A 23,016-nucleotide genomic window follows, 5' to 3' on the forward strand; every position below is an offset into this window, starting at 1 on the left:
GCGAAGCTCCGACGCGCGCCGAAGCTCACTCTTTGGCTGCGGCGCATTGTTGCTGGACTATCCTGTCCTCATCTGTCAAAGTGCGGCCTAAAACAGCCTGCTGTAAACTACGCTTGAAACAATTAGTTAATGATCTGTATGCGCTTTAAGATATAAAAAACACGTTTAAATATTGAATAAATGCCTGCCGTAACAGTTCTTATTTTTGAAGTAAGAATAGTGCACAAAATATCGACATCAGCGCGCGCGAGTCGTCTGCCTGCAAGATCACTTTGCAAACACCTGCACGACGATGCCATATTATATCAAAAACTGTCGTACCATTACATTTTTCGGTAGCTCATTGCAAGCCCACTATGTAAGGATCAGGCGTGCAAAGTATCACTGAAAAAATCTGGGTTGGAAATATTGTCATGTAGTAGTGACGGCAAATAAATAGTGCAGACTCAATCGCAACGATAGCGGCGAGCAATGTCGGCAATCGTCGAAAATCTCGTCTGCGGCTAAAACGCGTCGGTTTGCGTACATCAGTCTTCGAAATTTACAGCCTATTCGCTGGTGCCCGCGCGCCTTCCAGAAACTGCTATACAATTCGTTTCGCATATGCAATGAGATTAACAGGGTTCGTCGGCAACAGACAGAACCATCGATAACATTCGCGAAACTTCCAATACGTTCAGGGGCATCCTGCACCGAGCGATAACGTTTAACATATTTTAGCTGGTGGAATACGGTAACCAGATACATATAAACATCCGTGTCAATATAAATATGCTTATGGGTGCATGATAGGAACGTAAAAAAGTGGGTTCTGAGAAAATCAGCCAAAAAGAATTGAAACACCTAAAGCACTCACAAAAAATATCTAGAAGAGCTAAAATTTATGTAATTCGTAGCTTGTCTCCCCCCGATTCTTGATTCTCTTAAATCTAGCCCATGGAGCACCTCCATTATTCTAGGTTGTTTTGATGCATCAACACCGCTTCCGGAGGCCTTCACATTGAGTGTATTGCTACAAAACATTTTCACAATGTAAGGGCCATGTTCTATTGTAACTGGTTTCCACATGTCAAGTTTGTCTTTCTTTACATTAATGAAATAACATACCGTCAGATAATACAAGCTTGAGAATTGGAGGGTTTTAATGGGGGTCTTTCGTTGCCCTTTGCCAAGTCGTACTATTGAAGCGCTTATTCGAATGTATGGGAGCAGCTCATTTGCATAGTATAAGAAATATATAAACAGGCTATTTTCACAATTTATACACTTCGTCACCACAAAAAAAAATTTGTTTTATTGTTTTCAGCCTGCTATGAAGTTTCGACAGAGAAAGAAATATTCAATTTGTTATGCGAGGCACGCAATAATTGCTGCGGCATATTTTCTTGCACAACACTGGATACAGTAGCTAACCATCATTATTACTCAGACGAAATCAATAGCACAATGCATATGATCAGGCACATAGCATATTATTTTTGCCCTTTTTATTCATGCCCTTTTTTAATTGAACAAAAGCTACTGCACTGAAATAGTATGCTAGTACATACTTAATAAGCACGATTTTATACTACGATAATAATTATTCGAATGTTTATTGTAGAGCCTTTGTACTGGTGCACTTAACGAGCACTATGTGAGACAAAATGTACAGAAAACATGAATTTGGTAGACAAAAAAAAATGCAAGATAGAGAAGCAAATAAGGAAAAAGGGAAAAGAGAAAAAGTAAACGGGAGTTAATCCTACGTGATTATATACAGATACACAAAACACAGGAAATGAACTCTGAAGTATGTTTTGGAGTCGAGTCTTATACAGCACAATCTTGCAACAAGGCGAGGCAGCGACTGTGGAATGTTACATGGTATACTGTTACGGCACGAACAAATGCATATGATCAAGAAGCTTTAGGGAACGCATAATGTCATGGACCACCTTATCCAGGAACAAAATGTGTAATTAAGTCTTGAATCTAGAGGTGCGAGTTGAAGTATATTTGAGAAGGCTCAACTGTGGTCGCCAGAATGGCAAAAGGGGTGCTTTAAGATAGATATCAATTTATTCTGGATGCGTTCAATGAGGTCAGAATTAGATTTACTCGTTGCACCCCCTCCTACAGAGGCATACTCTAGTAGTTGGCGGCACACAGTAGAATTTCAGAAACACAATAGGCGAGTGAAAATCATGCACTGTACGGCATGCAATTCCAAGAGCGTGAAGGGCATGTTGTGTATTTATCTATGTGAAGACAAGCTTAGCATTTGGTTGAAATACACACCAAGATCTTTCATTTTATGACCATAAGGAGTGGAGCATCACATAGGGTGTATCAAAATTTCACATAGTGCTTTTTCTGCATATAACTTAATGCCATAGTATTAAAAGCATTTAGAAGTACTTTTGTTTTTGCACCAGTTTGAGGGTGAAGAAATGTCTTTTTGGAAGTCGATGCAGTGTTGAACACTTTTCACAGTCTCAAATAGTTTTACGTTGTCGGCACACAAATTCATGCTGTCCATTTATTAAAATTCTCTTAGCGCTAACAGAAAGCAAGGAATGGAATATCAATTCAAACCCTTTTGACGCACTGCAGAGGATAGATATAGGTCCGCAGTTAGTAACTGCACATCTAGCACCTGATTTGTGCATGGGCAATGCCCATGCTACCTTCCGAGTGCTTGAAAGGGTACTAAACTTTAGGGAACTATTGAAGATGTTTGTGAGAACAGGGAACAAGTATGCTTCCATACGTCTTGGCCCATTCAGATGCCACTTTATCCCGTTGATTGAAAAGTTGCTTTCACCCAATCTCTTGCATTTTCAGAACCGTACAAAGTGTACAGCTGCAGAAAATATTAAGAATTCTCAATTGTTTAGCGAATTTCGTCAAGTTTACAAAATTTGAACTCCATGTGAAAACTCACTACAGGAACACAAAATATGAGAACATGTACTATTTCGTGTTTTGAAAAGCTTGAAAAGCACTTATCCAGCTACTTGAAAATTATGCCTGGTGCATGATTCTAAAAAACAATGAAAGAAGTGAACCCGCTACATACAACGCACTGACGCAGAGTAAAAGACCCAGCCATCTACCTTCCCATTCATTTTGCTAAAACATTTCGCACGTTATTAAAAATTGCAGCACAGGTCCAACAATAAATGTTTCAAGATGTATGAAGCACAGTTTAACTGCCAATACTTTCATCAGTACTTTTGCTATAGATGCACTCTCCTGGTGTGCACAAATGTGTAGACAGCGTCTCAAAGGATTAAGCTCTACGGAAGAACTACCATCAACACCACAATAAAGGTAAGGTTTAAGGCACTTCATACACATTAAAACAAGGTTTTCATTGACTGATAGCGTACACACTGTGCCAGACTGAGAAGGAAGGTAACTTGAAGTATATTTCACACCATATAGCAAACAGAAATGTTCTGCAACGGCATCAGGAGTGTTCGAGACAACACCAACATTTTCATGAAGAAGACGTACATCTTGGCACTCTTTTTGGAAGCGCACAAAGCTCCAGAAATATTTTGAATTATGTGTCACGCTCGCTTCAACACAATCAATGTGGTCGTATTGATGATTCTAATAATAATAATAATAATAATAATAATAATAATAATAATAATAATAATAATAATAATCTTAGTGGCAACTTGGCACACTAGACTGAAGAAAAGGTATGTTAGAGGATGCCTGTATGTTAGAGCGTCTGATAACGAGCCATCTAGAGCAGGAATTTGCAGGATGCAGACGACACCTCCTTCCCTTCCACGTGCACACACACGTGCGCACACACACACACACACGCACACGCACACACACACACACACACACACACACACACACACACACACACACACACACACACACACACACACACACACACTTGCTCAATAACACAGCATGGCACACATGCACACATTCAACGGGTTCACAACACACAGGAGTGCCAATACAGTCTGGTTCCAAGGAAGGAGAATCCAAATGGCCAAGTGGGGTGAAGAGAAAGCTCTGTATGCAAGATATAATCGTGGAGTTGTGGTGTCGGGCCATAGAGGCACGATGAGGGATCGGGCCGTGCTGACCACTTGTTCAGACGAACTGAAGAAACACTAGTGCTGTCCAGAGAGTCGTCAAGCACCCTGCAGTATAGACTAGTGCAATGTTGCGTTGGTATTGCAGGGTATGCTACTTGAGAGGTTTGAGGCAATCCTCGTAGGCTGGCATGAGCTTGCGACAACCGAAAAGACGAGAGTAGAAGGTGCGTGTTGTCCGGCGCTGAACAAGCTTAAGCTTGTTAGCGTCGCGAGTTTGGTACTGGAATTATAGTGATGAGCAGTACTCAAGTCGTGACAGAATGATAGAAGCGTAGAGTGCTCATAAAACCTTATGTCATCAGAGAAGGGAGACACGGGACACAAACCCATGAATGGGCCGATGCTTAAATACAGTGCTGGTGACATATGCGGAAAAGTTGAGAGAAGAGCTAAATGTTACACCCAGAACGGGAAGGGCCTGAACCGTCTTTATAGAGGTGCCTCCATGGAAGTAGGTTGGACGCGCAGCAGTTTTGTTGTGGCTGATACGCATCGCAGCACTTTTCACAGTGCTACTACAAAGTTTGTTATTGTAGGACCAGTCGTTCACCTTTACGGAATGTATTTATTGCAAGCACATATACTGTGCATCGGCATATTGTTGTTGCGGAGGTGTTAACTTGTCAATCAAACGCATTCTGCGCAGATGAACTAATAACTTAGTTTTGAGTAGATCTTTGTCCTGACTACAATTTATAGTATCACAGCAAGAAACATTTTAGTAGAAGCTGAAGGGATTCCAGCAGTTTAGCATACCGACTGCACTCACACAATGCACACACCAGCTACACTTTCCATAAACAAAAAGTGAGATAAAAAATCAATTACACTTTCACTTACTCAGTACTTGCTGCTTTTGAAGCAGGCATTGAAGCAATCGTGGTATACGCTGCTACATGCATAGGTCTTGCATGATGCAGGTCCTGCTATGCACTGCACACGGGGCACACGTTTCAAACAGATTTCTTTTTGCAGTGCTCAAGTATAAGGACACACTGAATCAAACATGACTGCGTTGTCACGTATGCTGCAGTGCGTCTGTGTTCTTGATAGCCACACGAGCGATTGATCTCCAACTAGCCCAAAAGACGGATGCGCTTGAAAGAAGTGAGTGAAGGAGCACAGTGAACTTGTACTGAACTAGATTCACATGCCGAATAGAATAGCGCACTGTCAGCTGAAACGGACGGCACGGCTGATTACGTAAGCACTTCCCATAGTTCGACTGCAAGTGCTTTTCGCTTTCGGAAGTTATCTTTGCCACTGGAAACAGCGCAGCGCCACTGGAAACTTGCCCGTTAAACTTGAGTCATCCGACACCACACGAAACACGCCGCGTTTGACCAGCCCAAGTTCCACACGGTTCATTCACCACATCACACGTCACCCGATGTCAGGAGTGCCATATTTTAAATCACTGCATCACCAAACGGACCTCTAAATTAATTTCCTTCGACAAAGTTTCTCAGCTGCGTTCCTTCACTCGCCAGTTACGAACTCGATGGACGCGCTAGCCCTACGCGTAAAGTAAACATCCGCGATATGCGAGTGCTGATTGAACAGACTTCGGAGCTCGTAAACATGTCTCTATTAGTTTTGAGCACAATAAAATACACATACAACAAGCACAGACGTTGCGGCAATCGTGATTCGGTAGGCTGTTTTAGCAGACGATCGTACCCAGTGGGCAGCTTGGGCAGCTTGGAACCCAGTGGGCAGCTTGGATTAGTCGGCGTCGTTCGAAGTCACTTCATATCCAACCAACGGTCGTCGGTTGGTCGGTCGTGTCGTTGTCGGCTTACTATTACAACACTGTCTTTCAGGAACACTGTCGCGCGCGTCGTGCGTCCAAAGAACTCGGACGATTGTTGGTGCCGGCGCCTTCCCACGGTCGGCAATCATAGGCATAGCGGTCGGAGGATTCGCAGCCTCCGATTGGTTGACACTTGCGATGCGTGACAGCCTCTCATTGGTGCACGCCGGCGCAGCGTCGCCTCGCGTCGGCAAACTTCTAGCATCGGCAGTAGACATAATCGCTGCGCGTCGTCACGCTTCGCCGTGTTCCCGATCGACGCTTTTGACGCTTCGGCGCGTGCCGAAGCTTTCCGGCGCGTGCCAGTGGTTGGGGCATTAGACAGGGACGGCCTTTTCTTTGATTGCGTGCCCTTTGCGTTTCGCTGGTACCCCCGTTGTCAAGTTCACCATGCACTAACTGGACCAAGAGCTTGCGCTAAAGCTGGTATACCTATTCACGCATGTGGAATGAACAGCGAAACTGGTCGTAGCATTGGTGACAGGCAGACGCGTGCACGGCCATCAGTAGCCTGACATTGCCAGCGGGCACGCAGCGATGGTGTCAACGCTGGACGAGTCCGTGGGCCGAGTGTTCGAGGCCCTTCGCGAACGGCGGGTGCTTGAGGACACCGTGGTGGCGTTCCTCTCGTCCGGCGGCGGCGACGCATTCGAGCCAGCAGCGGGCTCCAACTGGCCCTTGCGTGGGTCCAAGGGCTCGCTGTGGGAAGGCGGAACCCGCACCGCGGCACTGCTGTGGAGCACCAAGGTGACCCGGCCACGAGTGGCCACGCAGCTCGCACATGTCACCGACTGGTTGCCCACCCTCTACTCGGCCGCGGGTAAGCGCATCCAGTGCTTTCACTGCTTACTCGTCGTCCCTGTTAGAAGCTCAACTCTCTGTCGTTCTTGCCTGCAGATCTGCACACCACATTTTGAAGCAAATTGGTTTCTCTGGTTACCGTGTTGCGTGGTACGCACGTGCCATGGATAATCGTCTGTTGTTTCTTTCTTTTTTTTTTTGACGCGCAAGCGCACAGTTGAAGGCTCGCAACGAGTCTACACACGGTTTCCAAGACCCGTCGACTTAAGGTATTTCAACCGCGCCTCCGTGGCTTTCAGCGCCATCGATGCGTACGGTCATGGTCTAAGGATCTTCATTACCGAAAATGGTGTACAGTCCAGCTGTTTCAATGCTGTCTGGTAAGCTTCATGCTCGATGTGGTATTGGGCACATATACATACGATGTGTTCAATCGTTTCTGTGGTTCCACAAGGGTCGTATATGGGCCTATCTGCCATTCCAATGCTGAACGACTAGACCTTCGCAAATGCCATCCCGAGCCAGAGGCCGCACAATACTGTCGCCTCAGAGCGCGAAAGTTTTGATGGCACTTGTAGTCTTAAGGATTGATCCAGGCTATCGAAATTGCACTTCGGGAGCTTGGGAAAAGACAAGTATTTGTGTGTTATAGCTTTAGCCACAATGTGAAGCTTTCACGCAGCGTTGGTTCTGGATAAGGGGATTGGAACTGGTAAGGCTTCCAGATGAGCAGACCGGGCGGCTTCGTCGGCGAGGTCATTACCAGCAATGCCAGTATGTCCAGGTAGCCACAGGAATATCTTGATAGCTTGATCGTGATCTTCTCGTCTTTCATATGTCAGCTGTTCATGAATGCTATGATACAGGGCCAAATGCAGACCCTGAAGTGCTGCCTTAGAGTCGCAAAAAAGGAGCGCTTTCTGAGGTGTCTCTTGCAGGAGATATTTGACGGCAGCACGCAGGGCAGTAAACTCTGCCGCCGTTAATGTTGTCATGGGGGACAGTTTGAATTTGACTGTGGTCTTCGTAGCCGGAATGACAATGGCACCTGAGCAACTGGTTGGTGACGCTGAACCGTCAGTATAGATGCGTATTCGGTCCCCGTGTGTCTCATTGATTATTAGCAGCGTCCTCTGTTTCAGAACTATTGTTGGCTGATTGGCCTCCTTCTTTACTTCCGGGATACTTTGGTGCACCTGAGACTGTTGGAGACACCACAAGGGTAATGCAGGCCTTGCTGCTGGTACGTATCCTAATGCAAAACAATCTGTATGCGTGACTTTAACTTCAGTAAACGTCGCTCAAGGCCTCTGCGATGACAAGAACGCCAAGGGATGATCAGAGAGGTGGTAAAGATGACAGATATGCGTCCTGAAACAATCTACAGCAACGTATGTTTGGATGGATTGACCTTTGACGAAAACGACTGTTACATCTGTGGATGCACAGCGACGAAGTCCTAAGCAAGAGCGCCATGCTTGGCCCTGTAAGCTCTCTAATGAGCGAATATTTGACTTGCACGTACTGTGCTACACTGCGAGGCTGTAGCGTAAATAGCGTTGTACAGAGCAATAGAGCTCTGTACAGCTGAAGCATGGAGCGTACAGATGTGCCCCATGTTTTCCCGCACATTAATCGCAGTACCTGGGCAATTGACGACAGTTTTTTCATTAGGTACGTGCAATGAGGGCTCCAGGAAATATTTCGGTCGGTTATTACACCCAAGAATTGATGGATCTTTCCATTGATGATAGTGTGTCCATTAATGGCGACTGGGTCATAGGTGTCCATATGGCGTCATAGGTTTACGTGTGAATGCAATTAGTGCAAATTTCCCTGGTTGAAGTGCTATTGTGCTTGGCGGCCAAGCAGATTCCCAGCACATTGGCCAGCACCCCGTCTATGTCACAACATTACTTTAGCCTCCATGTGAAATTTGAGCACCATGACGTACATATAGGCCAAGCTTTTCGTTTCGTTCTATAGCGCGCTATGGGGTAACATCTAAGCGAAACACACTGTAAAAACGATGTTCACTACTTTCTCCACCGCACCCGCAGTGGTGGCGTAGTGGCTGAGGTGTTGCGCTACTAACCCGAGTGCCTGGGATCTAATGCCAGCCGCCGCGGCTGCATTTCGATGGGGGTGAAATGCAAGAATGCCCGTCAGACACCAGACCGGGTGCCCGGTCGTTCTCAGATACATCAAACCGAGAGGCACAGTTGTGACAGTGATTGATTTTCGGCGCTTTGGCAGATTTACAGCTGCTTTGGCAGCTATGCACGGCAAGAGGAAGGCGGAATCCCATGTATCTAGAGCAAGGAGGTCAGTGAGAGAGAAAAAGAAAAAAAAGAAAAGAAAAAGCAAAAAAGCACACGGGAGGAGGGAGACCTAAGTCGGAGAGAGGGGGGCGGGAAGTAGCGGCAGCTAGGTTCCCGTTCACCCTAGGCAAGGAGGGAGAAAACGGTCGCTGCGCAGCATCAATGATGTACGAGCGTTCGTAAGAAGCCAAAATGGCCGGATGTCACATCGTCATGCATGGCGCGTAGAACGTCAGAGCGGAGACTCTCGGGGACAACAAGCAAAAAACACGCTCCATGCCCGGAGTAATTAGTTTTGTAGAGCAATTTATCACGGACAGTAAAGCGACCGCTGCCTATAGAAGTACGGGCGGCTTCAAAAAGGAGATCGAGGGTAACATCATCCCGCTGTTCTCGCTGAAAATCTGCCGCGTCAGGGAACGTAGAAGTAACAGCAGCGAGACAGTCGTCAAAATTCTCAGCATTGCAGTCGGTAGTCACAAGAGGAGTCCGAGAGAGGCAGTGTGCGTCAGCGTGACGACGGCAACTCTTGTACGATACCACAAAGTCGTATTCCTGGAGGCGCAGCGCCCAACGTGCGAGGTGACTAGAAGGAACACGCAAACCGACCAGCCAAAATAAAGAATGACGGTCGGTGATAATCTTGAATGGTCTGCCGTAAAAATGAGATCGAAACTTTTGCATGGCGAAAACGGCTACCAGGTATTCCTCTTCTGTAACCGTATAATTGCGTTCAGATTTGCTCAGACAACGGCTGGCATATGCGACGACATGTTCTGCGCAACTGTGACGTTGTACAAGCACCGACCCTATCCCAATTCCACTAGCATCAGTGTGAACTTCAGTCGGGCAAGATGGGTCGAAGTGACGCAAGAGGGGTGCTGACGTTAGTATAAACTTCAGTATAAACTTCATCACACTCTAGTGTCCAATGGTAGGATGTATTTTGTCGCAAAATACTTGTCAATGGGTAAATGATGTCGGCAAACCAGAGGAAAAAACGACGAAAATACGAACATAGGCCAATGAATTAGCGAAGTTTTCGTGCTGATTGCGGTGGCTTGAAGGAGCTCACCGCTTCAATCTTACGAGGATCAGGTCTGACGCCATCCTTGACGACCAAGTGTTCCAGGACCAGTGTTTGACGTTCGCCACACCAACATCTCTTTTTAGTTTAGAACCTGTCCAGCTTTTAAGATGCAATCGAGAACAAGGCTGAGGCGTTCGTTGTGTTCTTCAAACATGCCGCCAAAGATTACAACATCATCGAGGTAACAAATGCATAGCCCCCACTTTAAACCATGTAGCACTGTGTCCATGATTCTTTCGAAGGTGGCAGGAGCATTGCAAAGGCCAAAAGGCATAACATTAAATTCTAATAGGCCATCTGGAGTCACGAAAGCGGTCTTTTCCTTGTCGGCAGGGTCTATTAGTATTTAACAATACTCCGATCGCAAAACAAGTGTTCAGAAGTAAGAAGCAGCGTCTAAGCAATCAACGACGTCATTGATTCGTGGTAGTGGATGGACATCCTTCCTCGTCATTGCGTTTAGATGTCTGTAATCCACGCAGAATCTCCAGAAGCCATCTTTTTTTCGGACCAGGATTACTGGAGCTGCCCATGCACTAGACGACTCTTGAACGACACCTTTGTTCATCAGCTCCTTGACTTGCTCTGCAATAACTTTGTGCTCGGAGGATGACACTCGGTAGGGCTTCTGGCGGATGAGGTGTGCGGAACCGGTATCTATTCTGTGACGGGCGCGGGACGTCGGTAAATGAAGGTGTGCATCTTCATGCGTGAAGTTGAATGCAGCCTCATGCCTGGCATGGACATGTACCAGTGCTTGCCGTTCCGATGTATCGAGAGCCTTGCTGATCATGCCAAGCATTAACTCTTCAACATGGCCATTATCACAATGAGAGCAAGCTGTAGAGACGTCCGTAGTTAGTGCCGCTATTGAGCTTCATGCGGCTTCATCGAAGAGAGTGATTTTCATAGCGCGCGGAAGGACAACCGACGTGGCGGAACAGTTCAGCGCCCACAATATGGCTACTCCTTTCGTGATGCACACGACAGAGCAGGGCGCAAATATATCTTTTTTAGCACAGTTTATGCGGAGAGGCCCAACTGCAAGGTCAACACAATCAGCGTCAACAGTAGTTGCAGAAACAGGAACGGGCGTCAGGCACCATGATGGTGCAATCACTTCATCAAGAACACTGAGTGTGTCTGTGTGTCTGTCTTCGCCACGCGAGCTTTGTTCGGAATGTGCTGATATAATTACCTTTTTAATGATATTTCGCCACAACACAGTCCACGGAAGCGCCGCACTGTTCAGGAAAATCGATACCAAGAATAACATCGTGGAAACAACAAAAAAGCACAAGGGATTCTGACACAAAAACTTTCCCAGCAAACAAAACACTCACAGCACAAACACCGAGGGGATTAAGCCACTCGCCGCCTACTCCACGAAAGGTAATAAACATGTCTTTGTGGCCTAGACGGTTTTTGAAAGCGAGGCTCATCACAGACACAGTCGCCCCAGTATCAACTAACGCCATGGTCGGTATTCCGTCAGTCGAGAAATTCACTCTGTTTTTGAGCATCACAACAGGCAGAGGTATTTCTTGCAAAGACCACCCGGCAACCTCACCTCCATTGGCCGCGGATGCTAGTTTCTCGGCGGCGGTGGCGAAGAACGGCGCCGAGGGGACGGAGAGCGACGGGGACGGTTATTTGGTGGCGTCAAACTCCGCTCAGATGCTGGCGAATCGCTGCGTCTGGTCTCGTGTGAGAAGGGGTCCATTGGAGGCAAATCGGTCGTCCGCACGTCATATGAAGTACGGGTTCTGGGTGACGAGAACATCGGTGGTGTCCTACGTGATTGACGGCCTTGGCGATAATACCGAGCTATATGGCCCGTGAAACCGCAGTTGTAGAACACGGGAGGGTCGCGGTTCACAGCGTATTCCTCGAAACGAATGGTAGGCGGCTGCGGGCGGCGAGAAACTTCGTTGTCATGTGGATAACGTGTCTCTGCTGCTCGCTGAAATCCGTTATATCGTTCATAAGTCACGTCGTGGTAGGAGGGTCGGTGCTGTTCTTGTCGCGGCCTGACAGAAGTCACAGGGCCTCGGAGGTAAAAACGCGGCTGCTCTCGTTGTGGCCGACTGTCATAAGTAGAGCCTCTGTCGTAGAGACGTAGAGAGCCTCTGTCGAGGCGCGAGCTTAGAATCCTCAGTGCCCTTCGCCGCATGATAAGGGGAAAAGGATGCCACGTTTGGCTCGAAATCTGGTGGTAGGCGGAAGCTATGTGTGCCTGGATGTGTCACTTGCGCGTGCAGGCTGAGCTCTTCCCGAAGTGTTTGTCGGAGCATTGATGCCAGATCGAGGGGCTGGTTGCTGTTCACGCTTGCAACTGTCGTCACATTAGCTAGCCTGCCGAACTTGGGCGTGATGCGCCTCGTCTTCAGTTGCTCGAAAGTATGACAGTGCCGAGTGATGTCAGCGACGGAAGCCAGGTTGTGTTTTGCGATTAGGAAATTATAAACATCTTCGGCAATTCCTTTCAGGATGTGCCTAACTTTGTCTTCCTCAGACATTATAGAGTCCACCATCCTACACAGTTTTATCACCGTCTCAATGTAGGTCGTCCAGGTCTCGCCTGGCACTTGCGCACGTTGCAGTAGCGTCTGTTCTGCCCTTTTCTTTTTTGTCGCGGAGCCACCGAACCGCTCTTTGATTTCCGAAACAAACCTTCCCCATGTTCTGAACGTTTCCTCGTGATTGTCGAACCACAACGACGCAGTATCCGTTAGAAAGAACATGACATTCGAAAGCTGAGAAGCGCTGTTCCGCTTGTTGGCGGCACATACTGGACGAGCCATTCCTCGACGTCTTCGTCTGATCTTCCGGCGAAGGGACGCGCATCTCTCAGTTGTAGAACGGAACTTGTCGGTGCAGCAGTTGTAATGGGCCGTTGTTCGTCTGCGTCGTGGGACACATTCAACTCCGGTAGATTCGGTGGGAGTCCAGCAAGGCGACGGCTGGTTCAGCCTCCATCTTCGGGTGTCGATTAACCCGCACCTTCCACCACAACTGTTACGAAGAGTTCCGAAAAAATGCTTCTTTTATCATCACCGCCGTGATGATTGTCCATCTCCTGTAAAACTACTCGTTCTCTTCGTCTTCTCTTCCTTCTTTTTGTCCGTGCCTTTCATATCTGGTACAGTATTTATATATATATATATATATATATATATATATATATATATATATATATATATATATATATATATATATATATATATATATATATATTGTCACGTGGTAGTGACGGCGAAGAAAGAAGCAGTACGGTGGAATACAAAACTAGCTTTTATTGGGCGAACCTGTGCCCACAAAACAGGCTATACTTATAGCACAACGAAAGCGGCGAACACAGTCGGCGATCGTCGAAAATCTGATCAGCGCGTCAAGCGCGTCGGCTTTTATAGAGCAGTCGTCGAATGTTCCAGACTAATCGTTCGGACCCGCGTGCTTTCCACAAAGTTCCACACCATTCGCGTTACGCGATGAAATCAGATAACACAAGGTTCGGCGACAACAGACAGCCGGGTAGAAGCATCGATAACTTTCCAGAAACATCGGATACATTCAGGCGCGTCCCTCGCTGTGCGATTACAGTTGTTAAGTGGCGAAACGTGGTCGCCCGATAAAGATAAGTACACGTGTCAATATATATATATATATATATATAGTAACTATAAAGAACTATATAATAACTATATGTAACTATATAATAATATAGTATATACACTATGTACTATATATATATATATATATATATATATATATATATATATATATATATATATATATATATATATATACATAACGCATTGGAGTGTTGGCGGTGGTGGACGACGGAACTGTGTCGTTACTGGCCCCTGCCGTGGGCGCGGAAGGGTACGTGACGGCGGGCCACAGTGGTGTACGTCATCGCTTGCGGCTGAGGCCGCGGAGATTCAGGGCCTACTACGAGTTGTTGTTGGAGCTCCTCACGTGCGACGTCGGCAATCGAAGCCACCTGAGGCTGTTTTGACGGGAACACTTTCTGTAGCTCCTCCCGCACGACCGCTCGGATAGTCTTACACAGGTCATTGGTGGCCAGTGACTAAACTTCGGCGTAGTTTGTCGAGTTCGTGCGGTGGTTGAATTGCCGATTCCGCATTTCCAGTGTCTTCTCGATGCTGGTGGCCTCGCGAAGAAACTCGTCGACGGTCTTTGGGGGCTTCGTGCCACTCCGGTCAAAAGCTCCTCCTTCACACAACGCATGAGTAGGCGGTCATTCTTCTCCTCCTACATTTCCTGGCCGGCGTGGCGGAATAGGCGGCTCATTTCTTCTGCAAAGGTGGCAACATTCTCGTTTGGTACCTGCACTCCGGCTTCCAAGTGAAACTCGGCCCTTTCTTTCTGGACGATGCTTGTGAAGGTCCGTAAGAAGTTACTTCGGAACAGCTCCCACGTTGTAAAGTTCTCGAACCACGTCCTTGCGGCATCTTTCAAGGAGAAACACACAGAGCGCAGCTTCTCCTCATAAACGCAGCTATTGAAGACCGAGATCCTTTCGAAAGTCTTCAGCCAGGTTTCTGGATCTTCCGACGAAACTCCACGGAAGGCGCGTGGCTCTCTGGGCTGCTACAGAACTATTGGGGCCGCTGCGGCTGCCATTGGGGCTGTCGTCTTGGTCGTCTCGGGTAGAAGTCCGTGTTCCGGGGGCAGCTGCTGTAGCCGGCGTCTTGCTCAATGTTCCGGACGACATCGGTGTTGTCTTTGAAGTCCGGGCAGATGTCACGGGTATAGTGACGGTGAAGAAGGCAGCAAAACGGTGAATAACGAGACTAGCATTTTATTCGGCGAACTTGTGCCCTCAATAGTAGCCCACACTCAAAGAACAACGATAGCGGCGAACACACTCGGCCATCGTCGAAAATCTGATCAGCGGGTCAAGCGTGTCGGCTTTTATACATCAGTCGTCGAATGTTCCAGAGTAATCGCTGGGACCCGCACGTCATCCACAAAGTATTGCACTGTTCGCGTCGTGCATACATGCAATCAGAATACTCAAGGTTCGGTAACAGACAGCGGATGGAACCATCGATAACATTCCAGAAACTTCGGATACATGCTTGGCGCGTCGTGCGTTGTGCAATAACATTTCTGAGGCGGTGAAACGTCGTCGCACGCTAAATGTGAACACGTACACGCGTCAATATTGCCCCAGTCTTATAGAAAAATCCCTTGGATAAAGCGAAGCCTGAACTAAAGTTAGCTCAGGGCGTGCCTCACTATATATCAATAATGTCATGAGCAAATGGGAAAAGAAATTCTTCGGTTCATTCTAACAATAAGTGGTGTCCAAATCCTCCTCTGATTGGCAGCACTCAGTAGAACTCCTTACTCAGATCTTGAGGCCATTGTTGTGCTGGTTGCATGTGGTGGAAGTGATTTTAGAGCCGGAGAAAATATGCGGTGAGATTTGAACACGATCTACACCATGTATAAGCCACCTGCAGAACATCATAAAATGTTTTGGCTATGTTTTTGGCTATTTCTCACTCACGAAAAAGTTGGGTCTGGCAATTTTTCGGCTACATTTGGCGATAATTTGGCTATTCATTGTTAGGACCATCTAGCAACCCTGACGGCGATCGCTTTGAAATTTCAGCTCTTCCCGCGGCGCGTAGCAATGTAATACTTAGCAGACACGATCGCTAGCGCGCATCCTGTGCACGACGCTTCTCAGCTCAACATGGCCAGACCTGATCACGGGCCCTTTAAGGCCGCCAAGAGTGCTCAACTTCATTCGACGTAATTTTGATAAGCCCACAAAAGTGTAGAAGGTTTGCAACGCAAATGTTCGCACAATACTCGAGTACGCTTCCACGGCGTGAGACCCTCAAACCTCTATATCATATAGACAACCTTGAACGCATTCAAAACCATGCTGTCAAATTTGTTTCTGAAAATTACTACTTCCTCAGCAGTATTACGTTAATTAAAGAAAACCTTGGCTAGCTAACACTAGCAAAACGCCGCTTAGCAAAGGAATTAGAGCTTTCTTTCCGAATTCACTCTGTTCTTACAGGAATAAACAATAACTTATATGTTTGTCTACCCCATGTCATTTCTGTGTGATGTGATCACAGGTGTCCCACCGATGTTTCCCGCTAATCATTTTTCTTTTTTACTTCAATGCACGGGAATAAGTTTCGTAAGAGTGTTGTTCAATGTTAAACGTGCTTTAGTAACAGTCGTTTTTATCGCCTAACCTCCCGTAAGCGCATATAATTGCGCTTCATGCGATAACTTAACGTTTCATTTTGTATGATAGGAATGCACCTGTAACCTTGTTCCTACGCTTTTTCTTCTCTTTTTTTATTTTTGTTATGATGCGTTTGTACCTTGCTGGCTGCTTTCTGAGTCAGCTCAATTCTTGCTTATGTTTTGCTTTTTGCTACAAATGTCACCTTGCAATAATATGTGTTGTGAAGTTGTAGGTACTTGTATTTAAATAAATAAGTAATGTCACGCTTCCCCAACCTCGAGTGCGACTGAATGTACAGTCCCAACCAAGAACGTTTACGGACAACGGGATCTCAAAAAATTATGAATATACAGGCAGCCTTTAAAAGCAGCCAGTAAAACCGTACGTGCCAATGTTGTTCGCATATACTAGTAGAGCCTGGAAATGTGATTATCAGGCTGTATTTTGAGGCTACGGAGATAGTCAGCTTTTTGTCAGATTTCCTGGTCCGGAACCCTTTTTGTCAACTATACGATAAGAGTTGTTTGCTAGCTCAGGGATGAAAAGCTCAGCGTAAATGCTTGTCAGTAAGTGTTAAAGTCGAAAAACTACAAGAGGCTGTCAACCGGTGCTTTTTGGTTTAAAATAAAAAGGAAGGAACAGTTCCCGAAGATTTCTAAATCTTGGCTTCCTGGTTGAGGATGCTGTGGCGATTGTACGGAATGATAATAAAATAGCCCACGTACCTAATAACTCTTGAACAGCCTTGGGCTATTCGATAAACCTCTGTCTAGCTTTAATAACAGGTAATTTAACATCAGTGCCCGAGAAGACAGAAGTTCATCGCGTAATTTCTTGAAGCGCAAAGCACTGAACTGTGGAAAGAAAAGAAAAAGACGGAGGATTAGCGAAAGAAGGAGTAATACAAGCCCTTCTTCCTTATTTTGCCCCCTCCCCCCCCCCAACCTTTAATTTATTTTCTTCCCACTCTTGAGTGCTTCGCGCTTCAAAAAAAAAAAATAAATCACGCCGTGAACACCTTGTCAATGACTATCAAGCTTTCCGTCCTACTCAGTATACAAAGCTCAGTGATTCAAACTAGATAATCGGACTGCGTGGCGGCAGGCCGACGTTCTTTGCACCACCGGTGAGTGATCGCTGGGGGACCAAATAGAGTCCCGACGCGTGATAAAGCCTCTCGCTTTCATTGTGCACCACACTACACCAGTTAAGTATCCCCAGCGCACTGCGCTGGCGCAAGGAGCGCCGGAAGCCACGCTCTCCGAGTATCGCGCTTGAATTGCGGGGCACCGAATCAAGCTGGAACGTGAGCAGCTCAAGAGACCTATGACACGGCCAAACCTGTTTCAGTCTATCAACACACTCTTCGGCTCAGGTTGGCTGCTGTGCGTGCGGCATCGAATAACAAAGATCTTTAGCATTTATCGACCGTGCTCTCGACTCCTCATCGAGTTCTGCTGTAAAAGAGACATTTTTTTTTTTTACTAAGTAACGGTTGCCAATCGTAAGGAGCCCTAACGTGCCTTGGAAGAAGATTGCGATGAATTTTTGTCATGTCCCGTTCACTGAAATATTAATTCGTGCAGGAGAGCCTGCTTTGTGCATTCTAGCACTGACCATTGCCCTAAGACTAGTGTTTTGCTGCTCGGTTGAGCTTTTTGCTACGCGGCAAATGTTCATCGTGCTAATAACGGTTGCCTTAAGCCTTTCGTATTGAAACAACACTGCACCTTTTTATCACCGACGCCATGGCCTTGCATGTTTTAGAACCAAGCTGTGTTGGGGACTTGACAACAAATCTACGTTCTTTGTCAGCAGGTGGCAACGGCGCAGACTCTTCGCGAAAAGCGTCTTCGCAAAGTACTTCAACGGTGGTCGCGGTGCCTTTTGGCTACCGCGCAAAACCACTACTACATTTTGTCCATCACATTGATTTTTTATTGTATTTATTCAAGGCAAACTCGATAAAAAATGGCCTTGGCTGACGCGGGTAAAAGGCCGTCGAAATGCATGACCTTGCAGCATACATCTAGAAAGTACACGTACTGTAACCGATCAACGAAGAAAATGTAAAGCACAAGATGAGAAGGCACATGATTATGCTACTCAGGTTATAAAAAGTGAAAACAGAAAAGCTAGTTCTTTACACACTCACACAATCGGCGCGCACTGGAGGGAGTATTTAAACTAAATTACAAAGCGCACTAATACACACCAACACGAATACAATCTAAGGAATCTTAAATATCATAATAACTTTCATACTCTTCAACTAGCAGTTCTTTTATTATTTTGACATGCTTTAGATTAAGTGCCACGCTGCGGTAAACTTAATATGGTTCGATACAGATTTAGTACGTCTAGTATTGGTAAAGTTAATTGTTGGTGCGTGTTGTAGGTTTTTATACAAACTCGTAGCCTAGTTCTTACTAGGCTAAAAGAAATTCGCTTCTTAAACTCAGCAGGAAGGTAGATAGGGCTGTAGACACGGCTGTACGCCTAAGCATATAGTATGGACGCTTGAAATTTTCAATAAACAGCCGTTGCCAGAGCGCTCCTGTATGTGTCTTTGTGTGCCTAACTCTGCCCTTGTATTCCAGGCTCGGCCGAGCAAAGAATGATATTTCCGTTTTCTTACCTTGTGACCAGCCCCTTATTACGTGGTTGAATGTATGATGCTTAATCACTCGATTAACTGCTGTGGTACGGGACTGCCGGTAATGCAGCAGCGTTAAGAGCCTTCAACTGTGTTTCACAACAGGCGGCGATATCACGGACCTTGGTGCCATCGATGGCAAAGACCTGTGGACCGTGCTTGTGGACGACCGGCCTTCACCGCGCACCGAGGTCCTGTATAACATTAACTACCAGTGGAAGCTGGCCGCTATACGCATCGGATGGCACAAGCTGGTGCTAGGTGCGTCACCAGAGGACCAGCACGATGGCTGGTAGGCAAACACTTTATGCTTACATAATATAATAACTAAACATGGCTCGTGCATTATACATTTGATATATATACAAACGAGAAAGGGGCATTTAGAGGGCAGCATACAAACGCCAAAGCATCTACTATACATTTAACAGACAGAGGGGACCCACAAACACAATGCCTCCACGTTGGCTTTATTCATTTCATTTCATCGCTAAATTCAATGCGATGTAGTCGTGTAGAAGCAAGGAGAGGTAAACAACTCTGGAATTTGTGCATCATGACAGAATTGCTGCTCAAGTAAGCATATCCTTTGCAGAAGCTTCCGAACCTCTGACTCGCCTTCTTCTTTTTGGTGTAGCCTGAATAAACCAGCCTTCGGAAAGCCTGACAAACACTACTATTTGCAAGAAATGACAATGACTCTATGAGTCTTACTTCCGAAGTCTATGAAAATTCCGAAGCAATGTTAGTGATTTCGCGCTTCCCTAAAACAATAGCTAATGTCCATATGACAACTTCCTTCAGCACAGATGTGAACTAAGCCTTAAAATCAAAAGACTACCTATATGTATTGCCAGAATAATACAGGAGCAGACATCGAAGCAAGCAAGAAGCGCTTCGGAACGGCTAGCACGTGAGTCAGTTTATTTTATTAGGTGTACGTAATGCTCTTTTCACATTTAGTTGACTTCACTTTATTACCTTAAAGGCCCCCAGGATTAGGGGTATTACATAAGGGGTGGGTGGCTAATAAAATAAATTGGATATGCAAGGAAAAGAAGTTGAGGTACAAGTTTGCTCGCTGGTAAATATGTTAATTATACAGTTCAAGAACGTGGAGGGGTAGGTGATTGCGGCGATGTCGTGTGGAAGGTCGTTCCAGATCGAGGCTGAACGTGGAAAGGATGGTGAGGCAAAAGGGGTTGTGCGCGCACGCGGACGGGCGACTTGAAGGCGATGACCAATGCGGAGTGAAAGGCCCGCAAGAGCACTGATGTTGGGTGGATGATGAAGTGAGCTGTAAAAAAACCTATGAAATAAGTGCATAGTAGCGATACGATGCCGACAAGCCAGGGTTGTTAAGCCGGATTCGGCTTTTAACGATGATATACTGACATTATATGAATAGCATGAATGAATGAATCTTGTGGCACGGTTCTGTACTGACACTAGAGAGTTTGATATTTTTGGTTAGGGCTTCAGATGGCAGAGGCATATTCCGCTTAGAACGTACGAGTGACTTGCAGGCAAGCAATTTTAAGTTTGGTGGCGTAGACGTAGATGACGTTTTAGTAAACCAAGGCTTCTGTTAGCAGATGATATCACTCTAGTGACATGCGCGTTCCAGCTTAGATCGTTAGACAACGTTACGCTTAGGTATTTGTAAGACTGTTAATGCCATCGTGACGTGCGTGATTGTATAAGGGAACAGGAGAGGATTACGTTCTTGATGAAATGACATGAGTTTCCATTTATCGGAGTTTAGGTCCATGAGCCATTGGTTACACCAGTCCTGGACGCAAGTTAAATCACTTTGGAGAGTTAGTTGATCAGAGGGGTTACTGACTGTACGATATATAACACAGTCATCGGCAAAGATACAAATGTTACAGGAGACTTCTATTGTTAGGTCGTTAATATATATTAAAAATAGAAGGGAACCAAGGACTGACCCTTGCGGAACGCCTGATGTTACTGAAAAAGACCTGATTATTGATTGTTATTGATTGTATATTAAGGGAAACAAACTGGGTACGGTTTGTCAGAAATTCTTTATCCACTGCAGTACGTTACGATGCAAGTTCAACCAAGAAAGTGTTGGTAGCCAGCGCTTGTAAAGAACCTTGTCGAAGGCTTTCGCGAAATCTAGGAAGGTTGAGTCAGTTTGAAGGTTAGAATCAAGGACCATGTGCAGGTCATTGACAAAAATAGCTAATTGTGTTTCATCAGATCGATTCTTACGGAAGGATGAGAAGTTGAGAAGTGAGAAGTGAGAAGAAAGTTGAGAAGGATGAAAGAAATTAATAAAGTCAAGAAACTTCATTATGCAAGAATAGATTACATGTTGCATGATTTTGCATGGCACAATTGTTAAAGAGATGGGGCGATAATTAAGGGGCGATTCTTTCTTACCTGATTTGAAGACCGGGACGACCTTCCCCACTTTCCAATCGCTGGGTATGCTACCTGTGGAGTGTGATTGTGTGAACAGTAATGATAAGTACGCTGAAGAAGCATGCCGAAAGTTTTTTAAGAGTTTGCTGGTGATTTAGTCAGTACCTGCAAAAGGTGACATCTTAATATTTTCAATGATACCGGTGATGCCGTGTGCAGCGAATGTGACTGGTGGCATGAGCGATCTTGGTTGGTCATTTGGGACAAATGTTGGCATATCAGTTTCGCTTGTAAAGATGGATGAAAATGCAGTGTTAAATGTATCTGCGCACTCAACGTCTCTCACTTCCTCGCCAAGTGTGTCGGTAATTGTGATGACAGGCGCAAGATCAGGGTTTAGAACTTGCCAGAACTTTCTGGGGTTATTGGTTAGGCTGTTCGGCAGGTCAGTATGAAAAAATGCGTGTTTGGCATTAGAAATGGAGCGCAAATATGTTGACTCGGGGGGGGCGGGGGGGGCCTCGTAGTATTTCTTCCATGCGCATTCGCTTGGGTTTAGTTTTGCTACACGAAAAAGTCGCTTCTTGTTCTCAAGTGTTCTCGAGGGCTTTGTGAACCATGGTTTGTTATGATTGGCACTAAATGTAATGGTGGGAATGAATTTGGATGTTAGTTCGGCAAGTTTGGTTTTAAAAGTAAATCAGTTGTCCTCACTTGATCGGTTCATGAAAACCTCCTTCGAATTCTGGAAAAAAAGCGAGCAATTGGTTGTTCATTTCACTGTAATTGCCTTTGTCGTAAAGGCGAATCGTTTTGTGGAATGTTTCGCGCGATTCCGCGATGAAGGTAAAAGTAGCATGTAGAATTTTGTGGTCGCTAACTTCGCGGAGATAATTAAGATTTGCTAAACTTTCAGGGTGATTAGCTAGTGTAGGGTCCAAGATGTTTGACAAATCACGTACGACGCGTGTACGTTCTTTTACTAATTGGGTGAGATGAAAATTTAGACAGACGTCAAGGAAGTTGGTTATTTCTTCATTGCTTGTTGGTGTGAAGTTCTGCCAGTCAATAGACTGGAAGTTAAAAATCGCCAAAAAGAAGAATGCGCGTGTTGGGATGTGTAGTAGTAAGTTGATTTAGGCTATCAATTAGGCAATAAAAAATTTTGGATAGCTGTACGGGGGTCTATAGCAGACACCTAGTATGACGGTTTGAGGTGCGGAACGGCAGATTGCCCACAGGATTTCAAATTCTGATTGCATGTTAACAACAAAGCAAGGCAATTGCTGGTTAGTGGCAATTAGAACACCTCCTCCTCTGCAGCCCTTGCGGTCCTTGCGGAAAACATTAAAATTAGGTACATCGGCAAGGACTTCAGTATCAGTGACGTCATCTGTTAGCCAAGTTTCAGTCAGTACAAGTATGTTGCTGGAAGATCATGAAACAATATTACAGATGTATTCGCGCTTGGGGAGGAAACTCCGTATGTTGGTGAAAATAATAGAAAAAGAAAAATTTGTAAGTTTACCACGAGGGCTGCTACCAGGAAGTTTAGTTACATGACGATGAACCGTATGCT

The 23,016-nt window shown here is 45.8% G+C and overlaps 1 protein-coding gene across 1 annotated transcript in view; it reads left to right on the plus strand.

Annotated features, from left to right (window-relative positions):
* The window catches only part of LOC135920496 (arylsulfatase B-like), a 363,609-nt gene that overhangs the window by 253,103 nt on the left and 87,490 nt on the right, over positions 1 to 23,016 (plus strand). Inside the window, exons 8-9 of the mRNA XM_070529005.1 lie at positions 6,464 to 6,748; positions 19,149 to 19,335. Of these exons, the coding sequence (XP_070385106.1) occupies positions 6,464 to 6,748; positions 19,149 to 19,335 (472 nt within the window). The remainder of the gene's footprint in view (positions 1 to 6,463; positions 6,749 to 19,148; positions 19,336 to 23,016) is intronic.

Source organism: Dermacentor albipictus, unplaced genomic scaffold (genome assembly GCF_038994185.2).
Source record: "Dermacentor albipictus isolate Rhodes 1998 colony unplaced genomic scaffold, USDA_Dalb.pri_finalv2 scaffold_16, whole genome shotgun sequence".
NCBI lineage: Eukaryota > Metazoa > Arthropoda > Arachnida > Ixodida > Ixodidae > Dermacentor > Dermacentor albipictus.